At 37.3% G+C, this 25145-nt stretch overlaps 2 protein-coding genes across 2 annotated transcripts in view; both read left to right on the forward strand.

Moving 5' to 3' along the window:
- Positions 1–11727, forward strand: part of epas1b (endothelial PAS domain protein 1b) — a 38246-nt gene extending 26519 nt beyond the window's left edge. Inside the window, exons 9-16 of the mRNA XM_028467772.1 lie at positions 282–454; positions 685–830; positions 1853–1966; positions 2468–2916; positions 3661–3751; positions 3845–3887; positions 3984–4151; positions 5302–11727. Coding sequence (XP_028323573.1) covers positions 282–454; positions 685–830; positions 1853–1966; positions 2468–2916; positions 3661–3751; positions 3845–3887; positions 3984–4151; positions 5302–5459 — 1342 coding nt within the window. The 3' untranslated portion in view covers positions 5460–11727. The remainder of the gene's footprint in view (positions 1–281; positions 455–684; positions 831–1852; positions 1967–2467; positions 2917–3660; positions 3752–3844; positions 3888–3983; positions 4152–5301) is intronic.
- Positions 11728–24154: 12427 nt separating this feature from the next.
- LOC114476715 (high-affinity choline transporter 1-like) overlaps positions 24155–25145 on the forward strand; it is an 11027-nt gene continuing 10036 nt past the window's right edge. The window contains exon 1 of the mRNA XM_028468568.1: positions 24155–24421. Coding sequence (XP_028324369.1) covers positions 24238–24421 — 184 coding nt within the window. The 5' untranslated portion in view covers positions 24155–24237. The remainder of the gene's footprint in view (positions 24422–25145) is intronic.

Raw genomic sequence — 25145 nt, forward strand, 5'->3', positions numbered from 1 at the left:
AAAATAGAGAAAAAACACACAAAAACTACTTAAAAACAGACTTAAAGCATTTAAAAGACCTAAAAAATAGAATAAAAGTCCCTAAAAACATGCTTTAATACTTTAAAGACCTAAAAACAGAATAAAAGTTCCAAAAATCTGTTTAAAAATCACCTTAAAATTGAATTAGTAAATAATGATTGCAGACTTTGATATTACTTTATTATAAAAAGCAAGTCTGTGACCCACTCTGGTTTCTGAGCCACATGTTGAGAACCTTTTCATGTGTTCTATGGCTACAGTGACATAGAGGAGAAGTCCCTGGTTTTGTCTCTGGAGCAGAACCAGTCGCTGCTAAAGCCTTCAATCGTGAGCAGTTTCTTTAGGTTCGGAGCCGAGATGAAGGAGGAGCCTGAGGAGTCCCCCCAGCCCCCCCACCACGCCGACTCCAATGCCAACGTATCACTGGACTTCGGTCAGAGCCATTACCTTTACATATTCTCTAGTCCTGTGTTTGTGTTGTCAATTGTTTTGTGTGTTTTTTAAGTTGTTTTGTGTGTTTTTTATGTACTTTTTTGTTGTCATTTTGTATATTTGTATGGGCTTTTTTTGTGTTTGTTGTTGTTTTGTGTGTTTTTTTGGAGTCTATTCTGTTTCCTTTACATCATTATTACTGTTTGAAAGCTCCGCCTCTGCCTCCGTCAGCTCCTCCTTCCTGGTCCAGTGAGGCTCACATGTCGGTCACCGTGGCGACGGTTCCCGAAGACGTCGCTAACATGGCTGGAATGTTCACCGTGAGACAGAATCCACCACCAGGGAGCGCCACGCCCAGCCTGAGCAGCTGCTCCACGGTACGTATGCGTGTGTGTGCGCTGATTGAACGAACGACGTGATCTGACGCACACGGTCATATGGCCTACGTGATTTAATTTAAGTCTAAAGTTTTCATTAGTCATTTCATTTTGCCCTTTTGTCTTTGAAAAGACTGTATTAAAATGCATTTCGTGACGTTAGCTTGGTGCTAGCGTTAGCTCGGTGCATGTGTTAGCTCACTTGTTAGGGTTCTGCAGGTTCTTCATTTTCATCTCACTCCACTGGGTCAGACTCTGGCTGGAACATGTAAGGCTGGATGGACAAGTCTAACGTTGTTGACATTTTGTAAATAACCTCTGAATAAAAAGTTTATGCTCCGCTACATAGCCGTATCTCTTCTATCAAACTACAAAAATGGCCGAGCAGGGTGGAGTTGAACCGAGTGTCACCTGAAGAGGGGGCGGGGTATGGAGCATTTAAAGAGACAGCACCAAAACGAGTTGCTCTCAGAAGCACATCAGAAAAGGGGTAGAAAAGGGGTGGAGCTATAATAATGAGGAATTCAGACCCAAGCATTGCAGTTCAGCTTTATATAGACCATAACTGTATGATTTATATGTAAAAAGGAAGGATTTAAAACCATCATATGTCCCCTTTAAAAGACCTAAAAAACTGAATATACACACCAAAAATGACTCTGCAAACTGACAGTACTAACAAGCAATCAAAACAACAACAGAAATACAGAAAAATTACTCCAAAAAAACATATCTTACTGGAAAAATACTCAAAAGAACAATAGAAATGCACAGAATACTATCATAATCAGCACAACAACAACAGACATACTAAAAACACACAATCTGGTCCTGGTCAGTAGATGATGGAAACCACTGAGAATTCCAGGGGCCACAGTGGGGGACAGTCACCCCAGTGGTATCTGTCATTGTGTCCTTGGGCAAGGCACTTCACCCACATTACCTAGTGTGAAAGTAGTGTGTGAGTGAGTGTTGTTGGTGGTGGGAGGGGCCTATGGGTCACTTCTTTTTTGTCTGTGCAGCCGAGCAGTCCTGGTGATTACTGCAGCTCTGTGGAGAACGAGCTGAAGGTGGAGCTGACGGAGAAGCTCTTCTCTCTGGACACAAACGGAGTTAGTAGCTCCGCCCACACTGAGGTGAGTCCACGCTCGCTCTCACCTTCATTAAAACCATGACACATCTACAGAATATGACAAAAATAGACTAATAATAGACAGAATACATGAAAAACAGACCAAAAAAAAAATTAAAAGTACCTAAAAACTGCATATAGTTCTTACAACAGACTAAAGGGACCTAACAACTGACTAAAAAGAACTGGAATAGATGTGAATAACCAAAAACAGACTAAAATAACTGTAAGGACCCAAAAGGGAATAAAATCAGCTAAAACAGACAAAATGGCCAAAAACTGACCAAAATGACATAAAACTACATGAAAACAGACTTAAAATACAAAAAGACTTAAAAAATAAAGGACTTAAAATACCTGAAAACAGAATAAAAGTCCCTAAATATAGTACAGTGGTACTTTATAAGAGTCAGTAGCTCCTCCCACACTGAGGTGAGTCCACTCTCACTCTCACCTGAGGCTCCGCCCACACACGGAGGCTGAACTCTCTCTCTCCCTCTGTCAGGGCGAGCTGAGCGACCTGGACCTAGAGACCCTGGCCCCCTACATCCCCATGGACGGAGAGGACTTCCAGCTCAACCCCAGCATCCCTGAGTCCGTTCCTGTGGAGGCGGGGACAGTGGAGGCGGGGCCAGTGGCGTCCATGTGCAACTCTCCGCTGCACTTCACCCAGCAGAGCTTCAGCAACATCACCAGCCTCTTCCAGCCGCTGGCACCCAACGCCCCGCCCCCCACACGCTACCAGCCCTGGGTTGCCGGGGGGAAGAGAACCACGGGTAGAGGATCCATGGACCGTGGAGAGGTCTCCTATGTGAGCCACGTGTTGAACCCTCCCTACCAGGCCACGTGCACACCGCTGTCCTCCATGCAGTGGCCCCCTGACCCTCTGCTGACCTATCAGCATCATCCACAGGCAGCAGAGGAGCACATGCAACCTCCCACGCACAAACACAGGTGACCCCCTTTCATTCAGCGGTCCGTGTCCCCTAAGGCCACGCCTCTGCTCCATCACTGATACAACAAAACATCTCCCCCGCCCCCTCAGTGATACTGAATTAACTGGTGATCATGTTAACTGGTGACTGAGTGTTAGCTGGTCATCAGTTAACATAAACGTTTATACTAGTTTATAATGTTTATACTGGTTTATAATGTTTATACTGGTTTATAATGTTTATACTGGTTTCTAATGTTTATACTGGTTTATAATGTTTATACTGGTTTATAATCTTTATACTGGTTTCTAATGTTTATACTGGTTTATAATGTTTATACTGGTTTATAATCTTTATACTGGTTTATAATGTTTATACTAGTTTATAATGTTTATACTGGTTTATAATGTTTATACTGGTTTATAATCTTTATACTGGTTTATAATGTTTATACTAGTTTATAATTGTTGATAAACAGCACCCAGCAGCGTGCAGCTGTGCACTCTCACATTTACATTATATATTATTATTATTATTATTATTATTATTATTATTAATAATAATAATATTAATATTATTAATATTATTAATATTAATAATATGATCCTGTAGCTCACACATGTGTAGGTTATATATTATTATTATTATTATTGTTATTAATAATAACATGAATAATATGATATATATTATTATTAATATTAATAATAATAATAAGATGATCCTGTAGGTTATATATTATTCATATATATGTGTGTGTTTTCAGCTCTATGTGTGATTTTGCTGCAGTCGTCACAGACATGAGTTCAGCCCACATGTCCAACGGTAACAAGCGCTCCTTTAACCAGATGTGTGCGGTGAGTCCTGGTGATGCGGCGTGTGTGTGTCTGTGTGTGCTGACAGTGAGTTTACTGTGTGTGTGTGTGTGTGTGTGTGTGTGTGTGTTTCAGGGGGACGGTAAACTGTCAGAGATCAGCTGGAAGAAAATGAGAGGTGAGCCCAGTGCAGGTTCATCTGTGATCACACACATGCCGTGGTCCTCCGTTAGCACAGCGGCTAACGTGCTAACGTGCTTGTCTCCTCCCTCAGAGGCGGGGCCAGGCAGGATGATGCTGGCCAACACGGAGTCGTGTGTGGGATCGCTGCAACAACACAGAAAGTCTCAGTTTTCAGGAAACGGGACGAGAGACAAAGGCTTTCCTCAGAAGATCCACGACTACAGAGAGTATCACGGACTGCCTGCAGACAAGACTCAGGGTATGTTAACAATCATTAAAATACGTCTCATATCAGGTTTCACTTCTTTTAGGGATCATTTTATCATCTAAAAATCATTTAAATCTCTAGGTATAGCGACAAAACAAAGGCTCAGACGCTCACACCAAAAATACTATAATCAATATTTTCATTGATTAGGAAGCCTAACAAGGGAACCAAGAGGAGTGTCAAACTCATTTTAGTTCAGGAGCCAAATACGAAGCTGTTTATTGCAAGAGGGCCACAGATTTTATGCGGGAAAACAAGTAATTTCAAAAAAATCATTATGCCCTAGTTTGCACTTCTACGTATACATAAAATACAAAAATATGTAAGAAACAATATCTAAGCAATAAGTGACAGATATCAGTCCCAATAGGGTTTACACTTTAAATTGCCTTGATTTTGTGACCAATTTCTATTAAATTAAGGAACACATTATCTCATAATTTGAAGAAAATGTAAAGATTTTTTTAAAAATGACTGAAATCATGTGATGAAAGCACAGCATTTACACAATGATTCATGTTTTTTACTTCCTCCTGTGGGCCAAATTGGATGCTCCTAATGGCCGACTTTAGCCACCGGGCCATGAGTTTGACACATGAAGTAGATGATGGATAATATTTTTTTGTGTATTTTACAGCTGATTTAAGACAAGGATCAAAACTGACCTGTTAGCATCAGAGATGCTAACAGAAAGCTAACACAAGAGGAAGGTTACATTTTTTAAGGGTTATTCATTGAGGGATCTATTACGCCCACCGCGCGTAAGGAGGCTAAAAGCGCGTAGTCTGTCAATGGAGGAGGCAGTGATGTCATTTGTTTGGGCTGTCTACAAATCCTGGAACATGGAGTTTTACCAGTGCTTGTAAATGTCATTGAAAAGAAGAGAAGTGAAACTTCAAAGGAACATCAAAGGAGGAGAACTCATCTGAGGAAGACTGGCAGTTGACAGTCGAAAAACTTCAGAAGATAAAAAATTATTGAAAAACTTTTTCTGAATAAACAAAACCTCAACTTAACATACAATTGAAGACGTAATTATAATTTAAAAATGTAATTGAGCCCAACCCTGGTTGGTATAATGGTGTTTCCTTCTCTGAGTTCCTGCCTCTGTGTGTGTCTCTGTGTGTGCGTGCGTGCGTAGTGTCGGCCATGGCCAGTCGTCTGTTGTGCCCGTCCTTCGACCCGTCCTGTTTGCCAGAGTTGACCCGTTACGACTGCGAGGTCAACGTCCCGCTGCAGGGGAACCTGCACCTGCTGCAGGGCCGAGACCTGCTGAGAGCTTTGGATCAGGCCACCTAAATCCTCTACCCGTTCACCTCCAGGCCCCTGGCCTCCAGCTACCTGTAGAGAACAGTTATCATGTCTAACATCTTCCTTCTAGTCCAGCTTTTTACACCACATTACACATAGACTCAGTGGGTGATAACTTGACAAAAGGTAATAAATTCACTAATAAACGCCTACATTTTGTAATAAAAATCCAATTTCCTGTATTCAGTAAAAGTTACACATTTTTACACATTTTTCACACTAATTTCACACTTTAAAGTACAAAGAAAGGCCCATATTTTGTATTAACCATCACAAAGTCCAAAAAGTTCTTACAAAATGTGGGCTTTTATTAGAGGAATGAATGAAAGTGTCGAGTTGTTACATAAATAGTGTGGAGCTTTGCGTTGTTGGAAACGCACACGTTTGTAAGAATAACACTGAATAAACAGAGAAGCCGATTACATAACGGGACACTGAGCAGGACAAACATGTAGCCAGACAACACCGACCAATCACAGCCGCGTATCATCAGCTGGTTTTAGAGTGAAACCATTCACCGTTAAAAAACACAACCTGAGCCTGAAACGGTTCGGTGTTGATTTAACTCTTATAACATAAAAATAACATTGAATAGTGTCAGTGTTAGAAACTAACACTGTGGTAACTTTAATCATTTAACACTTAACGGAACCTAATAAAACCACAATCTTAATTGATTATTTTGTTTACGCTATCGTCTGTATCGAGATGTTAAAGTTATAAATTAAACAGCAGAAGTGTTAAAAACACTGTTTAGTGTTAAATTTAGAAAATGTAAGGTTCGGTCTAATGTTTTGCTTCAGTTTTAACACATTTGAAAGAGTTAGAATTTTAACACTAGGAGTGTTAAAAACACCTATTAACAGTGAGTGTATTTTACTCAGTGTTAAAAACACGGTTTAGTGTTAATTTTAGAAAATATAAGGTGCGGTCCAATGTTTTATATCAGTTTTTTTAACACTTTTCAAAAAGTTGTAATTTTAACACTGGAAGTGTTAAATACATTGATTAACACTGTGCAGAGCGTATTTTACTATTAAACATCTTAACACTATTCAGTGTTAATCTACACAAGAGCCAGTGTTTAAAGTTAATGTATAAAACCACTCTTTAGTGTGAGTTTAACACTTTTGAAAGATTTAAAACTCTTCATGAATCATTTTACACTTTAAGGGTCTTAAATAGAGTCTGAGTTAATTCAACACTTTTGCTGTAAAACTATTGACACTTACCAACACTTTATGGGGTTGATTTTACTCTGTCACAGTTAAAACATTTAACTTATGCTAATCAGTGTTAATTTACAGTGTTAGTGTTAAATATTTCACTTGTGCTTAATTTAACCCTTGAAAAGTGTTTATAAAACCACTCTTTGGTGTGAGTTTAATACTTTTAAAAGTGTTAAAATTCTTAAAGTTTTAACATTATTTTAGAAAACACTGACTGAGAGTTAATTTAACACTAGTTTTTGGGGTTGTTGGGGTTACGCTGCATAGAACCGGTGCCATGATCCCCACGTTGTAGAACCCTGACACACAAACTGGTTTAATGGGTTTTCTTCTGTTACTGCGTTTATTTAACGCACTCTTGGTGTTAAACTTCTGCCGTTTGTTGTGTTTTACTGTAAGTGGAGATGTGTACGTTTGTGTGTTTGTTAAATGTGTTTTTAACAGGGTCTTTGTTATTTACATGAATCGTGATGAAAGCAGGCGTGTTTTTAGCAAAAGTGATGTTTTTACGCTGAAAGCCACGTGCACACGTTCACAGGATTGTACAGTAACCAGTATGCACAGAGCACCAGGGGCGGATAGAGGGCTTTTATTCTGAAATTCGTCCTTAAAAGGCTTCTTCGTGGTCACAAAAACTTTTAAACTTTAAACTACCTTATTATGGTTCCATTTTAATTTGAAAAGCTTTTATTCTACTGTTATAGTAGGGTCACAATTTAAAGAAAAATGGGAAGTTTGATAGTGTCTACTTATTTTAAAAATTAGCTTCTGCTTTGGATGTTATCTTCATTTTAACATTTTCACTTTTTGTAAATTACCCTATTTATATAAGACATTACATTTTAAAATAAAGCAGGAGTGGGACATAATGACAGCAATAAATAATCTTGCATGTAGGAAATAAACATTTTATGGTACATTTAAAGAGAATGATATAAGTAACCACGTGAGAATACTTTACATCTTATTTTGAAAAGCTTATAGCTTGTAATAATACAGTAAAAGTTGACCCTTTTAAAGTGAAAATAAATAGGTTCACTTATTTTAAGAGAATGAAAAATCTACAAAATGTGATTTCAGAACAATTTATGATATTTTAAAGGAAAGAAATGTTTAAAATGTGATTTTTAGAAATGCTATGAAACAATTTTGAACATTTCCTCCCAAAAGTTTTGAATTTAGTGAATGATATCCATTGTTTTATTTCAGATTAAAGGGAAAAAAACAAAACATTTCAGGCAATTTAGTGTGATTTTAAATATAATCTATTTAGGGCTAATTTCCATGCATAAATTGGACATTTCTACATTAATCTTTTGAATTTTGTGAGTTTTGTCCCTTTTTTTCTAAATATTTATTCAATTTAAAAGATTTATTATTTTATCAACCAAATAAAAAGAACATTTAAATCAGTTAAAAGATGCATTTTTTCCTCACAATGATGTTTTTTCTTAGTTTTGGTAAATCATATGAAGTATAAACCATCAAATTTCTAATTTTCCTCTAAAGTGTGAGCCTGAAACCACAGAAATATATTTTTAGCGCCACTTTAAAGACAATAAAGGTGATAGTGTGATAGGAGGTCAGCTGGACGTGGTTTGCGTCCGTCAGTCGAGCCTCTCATGTTGATCTGAAGAGTCTCATTCTGTGGAGTGGTTACTGTGACCTGAGCTGCCCCCTGTACCCCCCATGCCCCGCCCACCTCGCTCTGTGCACGCCGTGCTAACAGCACCGTGCACACTTTAATGTTACAGGACACTTTTCAATGGTGTGTCTGTGCCACAACTCACAAAATAGTCAAATCACATTAATGCAAGTTTATTACCTTTCCTACTCGTAACCTCTCAAAACAACCATTTTTACATTAAAATAACTATTGCAAGACATAATATGATCATAAATTACAAAATCTGACACGAAAAGACACATTTTGTGCGATAAAAGACAAAAGATTAAAAAAAAACATAATTTTATGAATGGAAATTAACAGAACTATCAACAAAAAAAACACATTCTGAAGAAAAAAATAAATTTTTATGTTTTGCAGCAAAAAAGACACATTTTGTGCAAATAAGGACAAATTATATAAGCATAAAAAGGACAAATAATGAATGAAAAATATTAAGTTATATTTTTTTTCATGCAGTTTTGATATTTTCTGTAAAAAATGTCTTATTTTTCTTTTTTTTTGTCTTTTTTTAGTCGTGAATTTGTTTCTTTTTAATCTGAATTCATTGTTACTCTCTTTGTGTCTTTTTTGCTCAGAATTTTTAGTCATAATTTGTCCTTTTGTTTTCACATAAATGATCTTTTTTCGTCTACGTTTCAGTCAGGATCAGTGTTTGCAGGTTGAGCTTTGTGGCACAGATGCACCTCCATACCTTTAGGGCAGTGCTGAGTCAGCGTGTCTGACTGCTGAGTCAGGAGTTCTTGTTGGATGGTGTTCTGGTACTTTTTCTCCTCACTCTGCTCCTGTTGAATCTGTCGCTGCTTTCAGGAACAGAAACAGAAAAGTTTCCACATATGTAGCATTAATTATTGAGTGTTGTGAAAAGGTGAAGATGAATTTCTCAAAGTGCTTTTAAATCTGTGTAATGTGCCTTAATATGTGCTGAGTTCACCCTTCAAGTGCACAGTTTGTTCTGTTCCACCTGTAGATGGCGCTCTTTTTTGTCTTTTTTAAATTAATCAAACGTTTGTAGCTTTAAAATCAGAAAGTGCTGAAAATACACTTTAAAATGAATTTTTCTTTAAACTTCAGATGTTTGGACGATAAATCTTCTGGTTTTCTTAAAGTTTTCTTTAGATTTGTGCAGAAAAGCTGCAATAAATAGACTTTAAGGATATTTTCACACTGCTGTATTTCAGCTAAAAACTGGAGTCAAAAACCATAAAAACAGCATAAAATCCTCAACTCTAAGTCCGTGTTCTACAGTAAGCTTTTATTTTGAAACATCGTAACCTGAAATCAAGAAAAAAATTCATACTTTTTCTGATATCATTGGTTTTGTAGCTTCAGAGTCAAAAAGTGCTGAAACAAAACATCAGAAATGTGCCTTTTTTGCCTAAAATTGAGATGTTTGGATGATAAATCTTGTGGTTTTCGTTAGATTTGACCAGAACAGCCACAAATAAATCCGAGAGATCTTTGAGGATGTGTTCACGCTTCTTTATTTCAGGTAAAAACGTGAGTTAAAAAGCATAAAAACCTCTACTCTGAGGATTTTGGCAGTCCTGCTTTTATTTTGAAAAATCTTAACCTAACATGAAGTGAAAAGTTTCCATTTCCCTTTACTGCTGCCATTGGTTTGTAGCTTCAGTGTCAGAAAGTGCCAAAAAATTCAGAAATGTGCCTTTTTTTTGCCTAAAATTGATAAATCTTCTAGTTTTCTTAAAGATTTCTTTAGATTTGTGCAGAAAAGCTGCAATAAATCCTACAAGGCTTTCAGGATGTGTTCACGCTGCTGTATTTCTGCTAAAAACTTTAGTTCAAACCATAAAAACCAAAAAAAAGAAATCCTGTACTTTAAAGACTTTGGCAGCCAGTGCTCTGTGGGAGGCTTTTATTTTGAAAACTCTCAGCCTCAAATCATTAGAAAAAGTTTTGTTTTTTTTTTTGCCTTAAATCAGAAAAAAAACTAAAAAAAACAACAAAAAAAACCAACCTTTATTTTAGTTATAAAATACACTATTTTCATTTAGTGACTAATCGGAGGATGAAAGTTGCGTCGACACCTTTTAGTAACTCCAACGCTGTGAGCTTAATGGAAACAGAAGTGCTGATGAAACAGTTTGTGGACTTTTCAAACTAAAATTTGTCAGTAAAGAAACATTTTGCTTTAAGGTGCACTGAGGAGATAACGAAGATTTCAGATTCCCCATAGCTTTAAAAACAACACAATGTCACTTTCTGTTTGCGATAAACTATTACATTTCAAAATAAAAGCCATGTTTAGCCTTTAAACATCACCAGATCGGAGTTTTTTAACTAAAAGTTAAAGAAATACCAACATTTATGTTTAGAAAAGATGCATATTTCTGCTTTGTTACCACAAGGTTTATTTTGAAAAGTGAAATTTTCAGATTTTCAAGTTGAACGAACCAATGAGAAGAAGCACCTTATGGTACCTCCGACCTGTGTCTATGATGAATAAAGTGCAATAGATGAAATGTGATCGAGTCCCAGACCAAAGACACGTGCATAGCGTGCACTCAGAGGGGGCGGAGCCTAACAGCAAGATTAAACTCTGATATCGTACGTGGTAAATGTTGGCTCGTAGGAAGTGCTTTTAAATTTATAATTTAGAAAGAGGAGGAGTCTCACCTTCTGATTGTTTATACGTCAATTTACCCAGAATGAAAGATATATAAATATATAAGACTATAGAGGAAAGCACCATTTATATTTACATATATGTATAAATGTATGTATACTGTGTGTCTATATATATATATATATATACTGTATGTATAGGATGCGTGTATATGTAAAAATGCATACATATATTTTTTGTTGATATTTATATACATACACTATATATAATATATAAAATAATATATATGCTACACTAGCCCTGGCCAAATGAACAGGAAGTCCCACTCACTTATTTCTGGAATTTCTTGAATTTACAAATAAATAGTTTTAATTCTATATAGTTTTAAAAGTTCAGCCGACACTTCTCCATATATACATATACAGTATACAGTATATATGTGTGTGTGTGAGTGGAGGTATAATGTGTAGTACAGTAACACACTGTGCTGCTTGAAGGGTTCGAAGCTTCGTGTTTAAAGAATATCATCTTGTGTTTTTGTGTAACTACAGGGTTTGTCGTTCTTTGTGTGTGTGTGTGTGTGTGTGTAAATTAGCCAGTGCAGATTGTTCTTAACATGCTGATTTCATATTGATCCTTCTGTTATTGTTATTATTATAATATTGTCGTGGTTGTTATTGCTATATGGGAACTGTAACCCAGTGAGAAGTTTGTGTCTGTGCACTGAAACCTTATTAAAACATACTGATCGTACTCTGAACCCGTCTGGACTCTTATTGTGGAGCTTTGTGTTTTTCATTGTTTTCTTTTTTCATTTTGTGGTTGTGTATTTATGAGATTGTGTTGTGTGCCATGTTGTGTATTTTTCCAGGAGAGGGAGAAGGAAACTTGAAGACGATATTTTATGTTCCATCATGTATTAAAAACGCTAAATGTTCTTCTTCCTCTGAGATTGAAGGAACTCCAGTTTTGGTTAGCTTAGCCCGTAGTGAGTAGTCCAACATGTTTGAGTTAGCTTAGCTTGTAGACACCAGTCCAACATGTTTGGTTAGCTTAGCACGTAGCGAACAGTTGCACATGTTTGAGTTAGCTTTGCATGCAGACACCATTCCCACATGTTTTGGTTAGCTTAGAACGTAGCAACCAGTTCCCCATGTTTAGGTTAGCTTAGCACGTAGCAACCAGTTCCACGTGTTTGGGTTAGCTTAGCACGCAGCAACCAGTTCCACGTGTTTGGGATAGCTTAGCACGCAGCAACCAGTTCCACGTGTTTTGGTTAGCTTAGAACGTAGCAACCAGTTCCCCATGTTTAGGTTAGCTTAGCACGTAGCAACCAGTTCCCCATATTTAGGTTAGCTTAGCACGTAGCAACCAGTTCCACGTGTTTGGGTTAGCTTAGCACGTAGCAACCAGTTCCACGTGTTTGGGTTAGCTTAGCACGCAGCAACCAGTACCACGTGTTTGCGTTAGCTTAGCACGCAGCAACCAGTTCCACGTGTTTTGGTTAGCTTAGAACGTAGCGACCAGTCACACTCATTAGTTTGGCTTGGCACGTAGCGACCAGTCCACAAATATGGTTGGCTTAGCATGTAGCGACCAATCTTGCATGTTTTGGTTAGCTTAGCACGTAGCAACCAGTTCTAAAGGTTTGGTTAGCTTAGTATGTAGCGACCAGTCCCACATGTTTTGTTTAGTGTAGCCCAACATGTTTGGTTAGCTTAACATGTAGCAACCACTCCACATGTTTTGAGTTAGCTTAGAATGTTGCGAACAGTCGTACATTTTTAATTAGCGAAGCATGTACACACCAGTCCCACATATTTTGGTTTGCTTAGAATGTAGCAAACAGTTGCACATGTTTGGTTAGCTTAGCATGTAGATACCAGTCCCACATGTTGAGGTTAGCTTAGCACGTGGCAAATGTTTAGCATAGCACTTAGCGACCAGTCCACATATTTGGTTAACTTAGTATGTAGCAACTAGTCCCACGTGTTTTGGTTAGCTTAGCATGTAGCGACCAAGCCTACGTGTTTTGGTTAGCTTAGCATGTAGCGACCAATCCCACGTGTTTTGGTTACCTTAGCAGACAGTGATGCTTGCTGAGCAGGGTCAAAGGTTAAAGGGGCGGGGCTAAGCTATCAGTTCCACTTGTAGTTTGTAAATTTAAATTTCTCCTCTCGTATCTTTCAGAGTGTTTTTGAAAGTCTGTGCTGTGGCTGTTTCATATTTTATAATTAATTGTTTTATCCCAGTAAACTGCTTCCGTACTCTGTGTTCCTCCCTCTCCTCGTACCACGTACCACCATGTGAGAACCGTGACGTTCTAGATCTAGAATCCAGATTAGCAGTTTGAAGACAGACGAGCCTTTGTGTTTGACGTTAGGTAACGTCTGTGTTCACAGATCTGCCTGTGTGTTCTGTTAGCATTAGCTTTCTTCATCTGCCTGTTTTAATCTGAGGACAAACTACAGGATTATTTACAGTTTTATGAAGTGGGAAAATAAGTTTTGTCCAAAAAAGAGTAAAAATGCTCACCAGTCATGAGATCACATGATCACAAGTTCAACCATAACAGCTGGAAATGCATGTGTTACAAAGATGTATTTATAGAAACTCATGAAGCAGTAAAAGTGAGAACAGAACCTGTTCCCTCTGTCAGACATAGGCAACTGGTGGCACGGGGGCCATTTTCAGTCCTCGTTCTATTTTTATGTGGCCCCCAATGTAAATGTACAAAAATAATTACAACATTGCAGGAAAATACAGTATAAAAATAAAAAACACAGAAAATACTCCAAAAACGAACATAAGGACAACAGTAATACACAAAATTACTCAGAAAAATATACTAAATTACAGAAAATGACAACAAAAATACACAAAAAGCCACAAACAAGCAAAACAACAACTGAAATACACAAAAATGCAAAATGACACAAATACACAATGTGACTCCAAAAAACATGTATATTACAGTAAAAATACACAAAAGGACTACAGAAATGCACAAAAAGCCTCACAACGAGCAAGACAACAACAAACATACACAGAATGAGAGAAAAACACAAAATTATAATAAAACTCTTTGTTCTTTCCTGTATTAATGCTCATTATTCTAAATGCTGACATCACTGTTGATCATGTGACCCTCTGATCAAACAAACACATCTTTGTGGCCCTGCTGTGATAATAGTTGCGTACCTCTGCTCTATGTGATGTCATGAGGGTCACAGAATCGCACAGGTCACAGTTTTTGCTGCGACTCCGGGTCCTAGACATGTGTGTAAGTTCAACATTATACAGTATAATAAATATATGATAAAAAATACACTATGAAACACCTTCTGCTTCATAACTCAACTAAAGACATGGAACAATCCTCGTGAGTGGGTGAAAAGTTTTACACAAACATAGGAATTCTTCTAAAAAACCAAATAAAGTGTTTTATGTAACATTAAGGGAATGTTGAACTGCTCCTAACGGACACTTTCAAACTCAGGCCCGGAAGTAGGGTTGTAAACAGATCACACTCAAAACAATACATCTAGGTTACCAATGGAATTGTGTTGTCCTTATCAAATAAAGGGAATAATAATATAAAATACTACAAATGTTTCAATTAAAGGAAAATGTAATAAATAAAGAATATAATAATCAAAAGTAAAATATCAGCTCTTTAATGATAGAGTTGACTGCACCGCCCCCTGCTGGTAGAATAAACTACTGAATATAGACCAGCTACACTCAGGTTAATGGACATGTTTATGTGTTTTTATCACCATATAAATTGATTCATGTCCAGATGTTCATTATAGCAGGGGTTGTCAACCGTGTGGACGGGATCCCATTTGGGGTCGCGAGACACTGGGCAGGGGTCGTCAGATGCAGGTGAGAAATTAAGAATTTTTACGATTTTTCTGCAACTACACCAAACGTTCCATATTTTAACCTATTTTCTTGTCATATTTTTGCTTCTTTTAATGTATTTTTGCTACATTTTTGACACTTCTACATCACATTTGAACTTTTTTCACAACTTTTCCACCTAATGTCACATATGTTGACCCATTATTGTCACTTTTAACCTCTTTTCACCATATTTCATGCTTATTTTTGCCAATATAACCAAATTCACTATTTGTCCACTCTAATTAGCAACTTTTAACCAATTTTGTGGTTTTTAAAATCACATTTGACCACCTTTTCCACCATTTTTGGTCATTTTGAACCCATTTTATTTGTGATTAAAACAAGGATTTCCATCTTTAAGATGACTATATACTATAGCACAAATATTAATAAACTTCCTGAATAACAGTGGATATTATTCAGATATAAATAAATACGACTAAATAACACATTTTTTATTTGTGCACCAAAGATTAATTTTGCGTTTTAAATCAAGGGCAGGAACAGATCTATTCTTTCTAAGTCTTTGCAGAGACTGCAGGACGTGTTCTATGAATTTATCCAACAATAACAGCTCAGACAACTATGGAAACTTTCATTTAAGTCCCAGAATAAAAAGTTACAATTCTGAGCTGTTTTTCATTCGTTCCAACAGGATTTTATTCCATTTTATCCACATTGGACTCATTTCCAACTTCTTAAAGAAACATTTATTGGTTTAAAATTATAGAGAACAAACATTAGATGAGTTATTGACTGAACAGAACAACTGAAACTACCATCAGAGCTGCTCACATGGAAACAGAAATAACAGAGACAGGACCATCTATAAGGGGGAATAAAGGGGAGATTTTTGGGGTCCATCCATAAAGTCAGTAAAATGATGGTCAATTGTTCTATGAATCTGTGATAACCACATTTATTTATTCATCTGAATAATATCCACTGTTATCCAGGAACGTGTATTATTATTATTATAGTCATCTTAAAGATGGAAGTAATGGTTTTAATCAGAAATAAAAGATTAAAAGTGACCTGAAAATGTGGTGAAAAACGACAAAAATTGGTTAAAAGTTGCAAATTAAAGTGGTTAAAAACAGACAGAAAAAGTGGTAAAAAGGGTTCAAAGTGTCAATATTGGAACAATGAGTTTAAACTAACCTAGCTATAGCATTAGCCTAGCATTAGCATTAGCCTAGCAATAACATTAGCCTAGTGTTAGAATTAACCTAGCTATAGCATTAGACTAGCATTAGCATTAACCTAGCTTTAGTGTTAGCCTAGCGTTAGCATTAGCCTAGTGTTAGCATTAGCCTAGCATTAATGTTAGCCTAGCGTTAGCATTAGCCTAAAAATAACATTAGCCTAGCATTGGCATTAGCCTAGCATTAGCATTAGCCTAGCAATAACATTAGCCTAGTGTTAGAATTAAGCTAGCAATAGCATTAGCCTAGCATTGACATTTGCATTAGCCTAGTGTTAGCATTAGCCTAGCAATAACATTGGCCTAATGTTAGCATTAGCCTAGCGTTAGTGTTAGCCTAGCATTAGCATTAGCCTAACAATAACATTAGCCCAGCATTGGCAGTAGCCTAGCATTAGCATTAGTCTAGCAATAACGTTAGCCTAGCATTAGAATTAACCTAGTAATAGCAGTAGCCTAGCATTAGCATTAGCATTACCATTACCATTAGCCTAGCATTGACATTTGCATTAGCCTAGTGTTAGCATTAGCCTAGCAATAACATTAGCCTAACGTTAGCATTAGTCTAGTGTTAGCATTAGCCTATCATTAGCAATAACCTAACAATCACATTATGATGCCCCTTTATAAAAGTGAAATATTTGAGGACATGAAATCATGTGACTTCAACTTATTTTTCTGCTTCTTATTATTATGAGATGGATTCGCAATAATTTTTCTGTATTTATTGGATGTGTGTGTGTGTGTGTGTGTGTGTCACATTCCTGCTCGAGGACACTTATGTCTGTCCTCTGTGACTCGTCTGTTGATTTAGTGTTTGTGTCACACCTTCAGCTCAATGTCACACACACTCTGTTATCCAACACACACACACACACACACACACACACACACACACACACACACACACACTACATACTTCCCTTCACAGCTGTTCATTCATAACCATTTTTTAATTTTTAAAGCGTCACATATGTAAACAACATGGATTCTGCTCTGAGTATGTACGCACACGTCAGTCACGTGTCTCATGTTTGTCAACATTAAAATGGTTTTATTGGGACTTTGATTTACCGAAAAACACATATTTGTTCTTATTTTTCCTGCACTTTAGTTTTTAATTGTGTTTTACAGAATTGTGTTACGCTGTGGTGGTGAATGCTGACAACTGTAATTAAAGTAGATAAACAAACTGTTTAATATTAATTCATGCTTCATTTTCCTTTATCTTAACATATGTAAAATATATCTAATATTTTCTTGATATTATTAGAACACATTACATCGGTTTATTGATTGTTTGTTGAAAAATACATAAGAAGAGGACCTTGAAAAAATAATCGCAAATTAAAACACAATATTGAGGGAAAAAATATTGCAATTAGGTTATTTTTCAAAATCGTTCAGCTCTACTATTTTCATTATTATTAATACTATTATTAATAGTTGTGGTTGAAGCACATGTAATGTTCATAGTCTGTTCTGAGAAATACACAATCTTAAAACAAAATACACCCAACATCAGTATTTTATTATTGATATCACTGGCATCATGCACAGTGTGACAGTCTGCATGTATATTACAGTAGCATGGTACGGTAAAATAAAACCAAACTGATCAGTCCAGTCCAAATGAAACTTGCTCGTGGTCTATCTTGCACTTCTTCCAAAGGCCATGTTGCTCATTATACAGATACGTTGTTGAAAACATATGGAGAATGTTTATTTTGGAGTTCTGGACCAGGAGTGGAGATCATGGAGAAAAAGACCTGCGCTTTGTCTTTATCTGATCAAAAAGATCATCTCTAGCATCTTTAGTTTAAACTTTATGAGAGTGCGTTGACATACAGTATGAATTGATATTTAGTGTCATTCTTACCTATGTACTATCTTCAGGATACTGCAGGTTGAACTTACAGTATAAACTACAGTTAACCCCCCCCCACCCCCACCTCTACTTTGATGGACCGCCTCCAACTGCTCATGTCGCCTGAAATGATCAGAGATAACCTTTCAATATTTTTAACCAATAGTTACTGTAAGGTTAATTACAACTTGTGTTTTTATATTTTACACAACCTACATCACTTGAACTGCCACTGCTTTATGAACTGCTGCTGGCAACTTGTGACATGGAAATGTATGTGTGTACCATTACCAGACAGGAAGTAAAGGTGTCGACAAAGAAGAACATGTATTTTCAGAGCCTGATGATGTGTAAGTCATGCACTGGAAGTTATAGAAATGAAAGAACAAAAGATGAACAGATAGAGAACAATACATATATATATATATATATATAAATACAGTCTATCTCTCTGTAAAAGCAAGAAAGTTCTGCGTGTGTGTGTGTGTGTGTGTGTGCGTGTGTGTGTGTGTGTGTGTGTGTGTGTGTGTGTGTGTGTGTGTGTGTGTGTGTGTGTGTGTGCTTGTGGAGCAAATATCGACGCGGTATCTGTTCAACCTGAAACTTTGTCAATCGCTTCCAAATATCCGTTATTTTGGAGTAATTTGACGTTCATTTTAATTTTAAGGTTACGGCTCCCTCTCGGTATAGAGCGCGCTACTTCCGGTTCACCGGTTCATGACGTCACTGTGTCACAGTTTGCTTGGGTTTAAAAAGGAAGGTCAACATTAAAAACGTTTTTGTACAGCTCAAAGTTATTTAAGTTAATATTTCATGATTATTTAAAATTATTCCCGTGACCCCAAACTTCCTTTAAATCACGGGTCACGTAGTCCACTTCTTCTTCTGTCTCCATGACTGTACGTAGCGACTATGCTCAAAGTGAAACATGCACATTTCTCCGTCAACACGGCATTATAAACGCTGATAATTTCACCAAATGCTATATAACCTTATGCACACCTTGGATGTACTGTACATGCTGAACGCACACAGAGCCGTTTAGAGAGAGATATGCGACAACGGAAGAGTTCCCGGAAGTTTGAAATAGTTCCTGGAAGTTGTTGACGGCCAATAGCTGATTATATCACAAACTATCTTAGTGAGTGGATGAGTCCACAACACGGCTCTACGATGATTATCGTTTGTTCTGCACAAGGGTGAGTGTTTCTTCTTATATTATTCTGTGTTAAGATGCTAGCAGTTAGCAGTAACAGCTATAATGTAAACACCGGACGGAGAGTTAGACTGAGGGGAGGGGTGTCTGAGCAGCCGCACACTCTCACTGATATACTAGCAAAGCTTTCAAGTCTCACACATTAGACGTGAGACACGCATTTCAACCTGATGTGAGGAATGGGTGCACGTGCGCAGCTGATACTGTATGTGCAGCTGATGCGTGTGAGTACGTGTGTGTGAGACTGCGACCACAAACAGGTAGTGAGACACACACACACTCACACGCGGCTGATGCGTGTGTGTGTGAGAGTGGCGGCCTGTTCTTTCTACGCGGTACCACAACCACAAAGAGGAAACATTTTAACAGCACCGTAACACCTACAATAAATAGCACTAACCATAATAACGCACACACGCAGTAACATATTTAACACCGAAAATTCCACCTTTAAAAATACATATATGAGAAAAATAAACATTTTAGAGTATTTTCTGACGGAACTTCAAGTCACGTGGTGCACCTATCACGTCACCTAAATTAGCCAATGACATTTTTGTCCAGTTAGGTGTGTTCCTGAATGATTTTGTAGTGGATCAGCTGTAGATTAGAGTTTTTGTCATTAGGTGGATGTTCTTGCAGATTTGTGACCAGAAGTTGGCATCAGGAGCAACGGAGAGGTCTATTACCATTTTTTAAGGGTAGAGAGGGTAATGTGTCTGTCTGTAATATTAATTTGTATATTTTTGATGAGGAAATGTTAATAAGTGTAGAAGCTGGAGGTGGAAGATCTAAGTTTATGTTCTTATTTTTCAATTTTGATTGGATAGATGAGGTAACCTGTAAATACTGTAAAAACTGTTGGTTTACGATGTCATACTTTTGGACCAGGAGGAGAATGGAGTCAGTTATTGATCCCTTTATCTTTCCAGGTGCTTCAGTAGAATAATTGTTTATTGCTAGTGAAGTCTGGATTGTGGGTGATCACATTGAAAAGTGAGGGTGCCAAAGTGGAGTTAGTAATGGTCAGAGAGGAAAGGAAACATGGCAGAGCGACGTAGAAATGGAGGAGTTTGTAGAACTTGTGCATGATGCAGCGGCTACAAGTCAGAGGAGTGGAAACGTTTTGGTTTCACCGCATCAAGAAAGCGTGAAGGAGAAAAAGTGGACGATATGCAAACACTGGAAGTGAAGCGTGCGCTACTCGCCCGGAAATACGAGCTACATGAGCAGCTACTTAACAACTATGGTCCCTCAGAACAGCTCAAAAAATAACGAGAGGTTGCGTAGTTACACCCATATATCTGATGTTGGATTAAACTGTTGTTAGTGTGTGTGTATAACCTCTTATTTTATCCCGTTACACATGAGCTTTCATGGCTTTCATCTAAAACATGTGTCAAACTCAAGGTCCGGGGACCAAATCTGGTCCAGAGCATCCAATTCGGCTCACAGGACAAAATAAAAATGACAGAAAACACAATTTATTGTGTAAATTACCAAATAGTCCAGTTGTAGAGATCTGAAATTCACCAATTTGATGAAACTCTTCAATATTTTTTAGGGCTTTTATTTTTTGTTTTGTTTATATCACATGAATTCAGTCATTTTTTAATTGTAAATTGTGGAAAGAACTCAACTTTTCCACAAGTCTTGCAATTTCCCACAAACAATTTCACTAAATTCCTCTAAATTACTCAAAAATGGGTCAAATCAAATTATTTAGGTGAATTGAACTAATATTGAAAACTAGGGCACAATGATGTTAATATTGTTCTTTTTTTCCTGACTAAAATCTGTGGCCCACTAGAGGTCAAAGATATAAAAGATGAAAGCTTTCATGCAAAACAGCAAGATATACTTTTTAATTGTAGCTTACACATTGTTTTAAATTATATTTAATTTTTTTGTGTTTAATTATGGTTTTCTTTTATTATTATTGTATTTCCTCACAGGAGTTAAAAACTATTATTTACTGAAAAAATTGAATCTGGAAAAAAATGAAATTGATCCATAGGGCCCTATATGTTCTACATGAGCTATCATCTAAAAAGATGAAAGCCACTTCCTGCTTTTGCAGCGTTCCAAAACATCAAAGCCACTTCAACTTCTAAAAGTCTTCACTGTGACTTTGATCTTCAGTCTGACCTGTGATATTCATTGAGGACAGAAGTGTTTTCAGACACAGTAATTACAACTTAAACAGGTTAGTGGAGATCCAAAGAGGAAGATGGAGGATTCTGTGGAAAGTTTTGACAGCATTGAGAACAGGATCAACTCTTTGAGAGATTTATTCTCTCAATACATAGACACGTGTAAGACTGAGGAGGACAACCAGACGTCTACACTGTCTGAGAAGATGAAGAACCTGGAGGAGGAGAACCAGAGGCTGATGGAGGAGAACAAAGAACTGGTAGAAAAAGAGGTCTACCGGTCACTCAAAGCTCAGATGAACACAGACTGGATGAAGAAGGTCTGCTCTGAGCTGGAGATGAAAGAGCAGGAGATCATCTCCTTAAAGGCAGCTTTCCAACAGGTCAACGATGCAGTGGAGCACCTGGAGAGTGAACGCTGTGACTTCAACAGCATGAAGATAAAGATGACCACAGAGCTGGAGAAAAAAGACCAGGACGTGGTGGCGTTAAAGGAAGCGTACCATAAGATGGACGCTGACAGGCAGCACATGGAGCATGAACTCTGTCTGAAGGAGAGCCACCATAAGGACACTGTGGCTCAGATGGAAGCAGAATGGGAGATGATGAAGGAGACTCTGACCACGTACCATGAGAGCACGCTGAGCCAGGTCTGCTCACAGTTACAGGTTCTACACAAAGATGTGGAGCTCCATGAGAACAACGCTGCTGAGGCTACCAAACAGCTCCAGGAAAAGGATGCTACCATCCACGCCATGGAGACAATGCTTGGAGATCTGCAGAAGCAACATCTCACTCTGACCAAGGACCAGGAGAACCAGCAACGGCAAATTGATCTTCTGGTGAAGGAGAACGCTGAATTGAAGGAGCTCATCCTCATGACAGACAAACAGAAGGTCAAGAAACAGAAGGAGCAGGACAAAGCAGAGAAGAAGAACAAGAAGAAGGATGGAAAACTAGGTTTCCTGAGAAAGTTCTTCAGCTGTTTTGCTTGTTGCAAAGTGTGAGAAAGAATGGATCCTTCAAAGTGTGGAAGGTTCCATCTCACTTAGTTTTATTTCATTCTCCTGTTTAATGTGTTTAAGTAGAAAAACAAGAATTATAAATACTTTTATTAGATTTTCTCTGGATTCTCCAAAATAAAAAAAATCATTGTCCTTAAAGCAAAACAAGGCAGATGTGTTTGTGTCGAGAATCAATGTGATTTACATGATTTAAAAAGAATAAAAATGATTATAATAATAATAATAATGCATTGGATTTTATATATTGCTTTTTTCATAGACACTCAAAGCGCTTTACATTGATGTGCATTATTCTTTCACTCCACACACAGTGGTGGTAAGCTAATAATGTAGCCACAGCTGCCCTGGGGCAGAGTGACAGAAGTGAGGCTGTCATAGTGAACCATCAGTCCCTCTGACCACCACCAACACTCACTCACACACTACACAATGTGGGTAAAGTGCCTTGCCCAAGGACACAATGACAATGACTCAGCTAGAGCAGGATTCAAACCCCCAACCCTTCAGTTATTGGATGATTTTAATAATATATATGCATATATATACTTTTTAATTGTAGCTTACACATTATTTTAAATTACATTTTTATGTGTGTGTGTGTGGAGCGAGACGTGGGTGCGTTAGTAAAATATATTTAACGTCATGTGTTATAACGAGTGTCACTTTGCCGTATATTTACCAGCTGTGGGTCACTTAAGGCTCACATCTGTTTTGTACGAGCCAGAAAAATGCCAAAAGTGCCGGATCATTGCCAGATGTGGCCCACATCCATATGTTATCTGGGTTATGTCTGTGTCACACCTTCAGCTCAATGTCACACACATTCTGTTATCCAACACACACACACACACACACACACACACACACACACACGCACACGCACACGCACACGCACACGCACACGCACACACACACACACACACACACACACACACACAGGACCAAACAACCACTCTATGGAAACCCCAGATTACAGGTTTTTTTTTTAAAATTACAATATTATACATTTTAATGTTATTCTGACTTTTGATTTGTTTTTTAATCTCAATTATGACCTTATCTCATAATCATGACTTTATATATTAATTATAACTTTTTTGCTCACCGTCACTTCATCATAATCATAATTTTTGTCAGAGTGATTGTTTCTGGTGTGCCTACAGGCTGCCTCTAACCCAGCTAACTGTCTGCTCCTGGTGGACAACTGTATGACGTGTGGTAATGCCTTGGTTGCCAATTTCTGTAAAACCACACAGAAGAAGAAGATAATTTATGAAATAATTTATGAACGTATCATTGCAGTCCAAACAAATCTGACATTGCACACCTTTGAAACAAGCAGCAGCCATGTTGAAAGTCTCAGGCCAGTCTGAACCTGATCCGCAGAGATAATTGAGTAACACACACACAGACAGATGGAGATTATTTTCTTTATAGATAGATTATAGATAGACAGACAGATTCTAGCTTTTAACCAATAATTCCTACTTTTAAATCTCTTTTTATCTGATTTATGACTTTTCATAAATCTCATGATCACATGTTTTTCTCGTAATAATTTTTTCTTTTCAAAATTATAACTTTTTAAATCATTTTTATTATTTATTTAACGAATTAAGCTAAATGAAAACTACATTTAAAACCGAATTATAATTTTTTCAGTAAATTCAAGTGAAGACTATCTCAGTTCATCTAAAATTAAAATGAATTATTTGTATTTTCGTCATGTAATAACCGACTAAAACACGTGGTCGGTTAATCGCGTTAAGGCGCTGCAGTACCGCGTCTGTCCGCTGGGGGCGGAGCTCCAGCCGTGGATCACATGCGTTCACTGTGGAGCCGCTGCAGGCTCTTCATCCTCCTCCTCTTCCTCCTTCTTCTCCTCCATCATGGCCGTGAACGTCCTCGGGGTGTCCGTCATGATGCTCTTCTACCTGCTGGTTCTCCTCACCGGGATCTGGGCCTCCATCAAGTCCCGGAGGGAGGCGGAGAAGGCCGGCGGGGACCGGACGGAGATGGCGCTGCTGGGGAACCGAGGCATCAACCTGGTGGTGGGGATCTTCACCATGACCGGTGACTATGCATTTATTTATTTTATACCATCACTAAACACACTAATATATACAATATATCATAATATATAATAAATAAGCTGCACTTTGATCATTTATCACACATTTACTATGTTATAGTGAATGTAATCAGAATACAATTAACACTTTAATCCAATTAAAACTATAAAACTTAAAGAAAAACATTTAAAGGAAAGAGAATATTTAAGTAAATACTGAATAAAAACTCATTTTACTTGATTTCATTTTTTTTTTATATTTAAAAACAAATATTCAAAAAAAAAATCACTGACTGTTTTTTTTTTTTTTTTAAATTTGACTAAAATTATGTATGAAACTTAATAAACAACTCTACATTAGAGATTCTAAAATCATTGCCTATAAACCAGTGATTCTCAAATGGTGGGTCGTGACCCAACAGTGGGTCGCAAACAGCTGGTCAAAATTAAATAAATACATATATATATATATATATCAGAATCAGAAAAAACTTTAATCATCCCGTAAGATAATTAGAAAAGCAAAGAGCGGCTTATAAAGAAAAATAAATTAAGAGAATAATAATAATAGTTAATTAAAACACTAGTAATAATAATAATAAAACACCAATGCAGAAAAACAAGGATGTGTATATTTGTGTTTTCAACAGATATTTTTTGAAAAACTGAACTTGATTGGTCACAATTTAATGACCGTGGGAAAATGTGAGAACCCCTGCTATAAAC

Source organism: Gouania willdenowi, chromosome 15, assembly GCF_900634775.1.
Source record: "Gouania willdenowi chromosome 15, fGouWil2.1, whole genome shotgun sequence".
NCBI lineage: Eukaryota > Metazoa > Chordata > Actinopteri > Blenniiformes > Gobiesocidae > Gouania > Gouania willdenowi.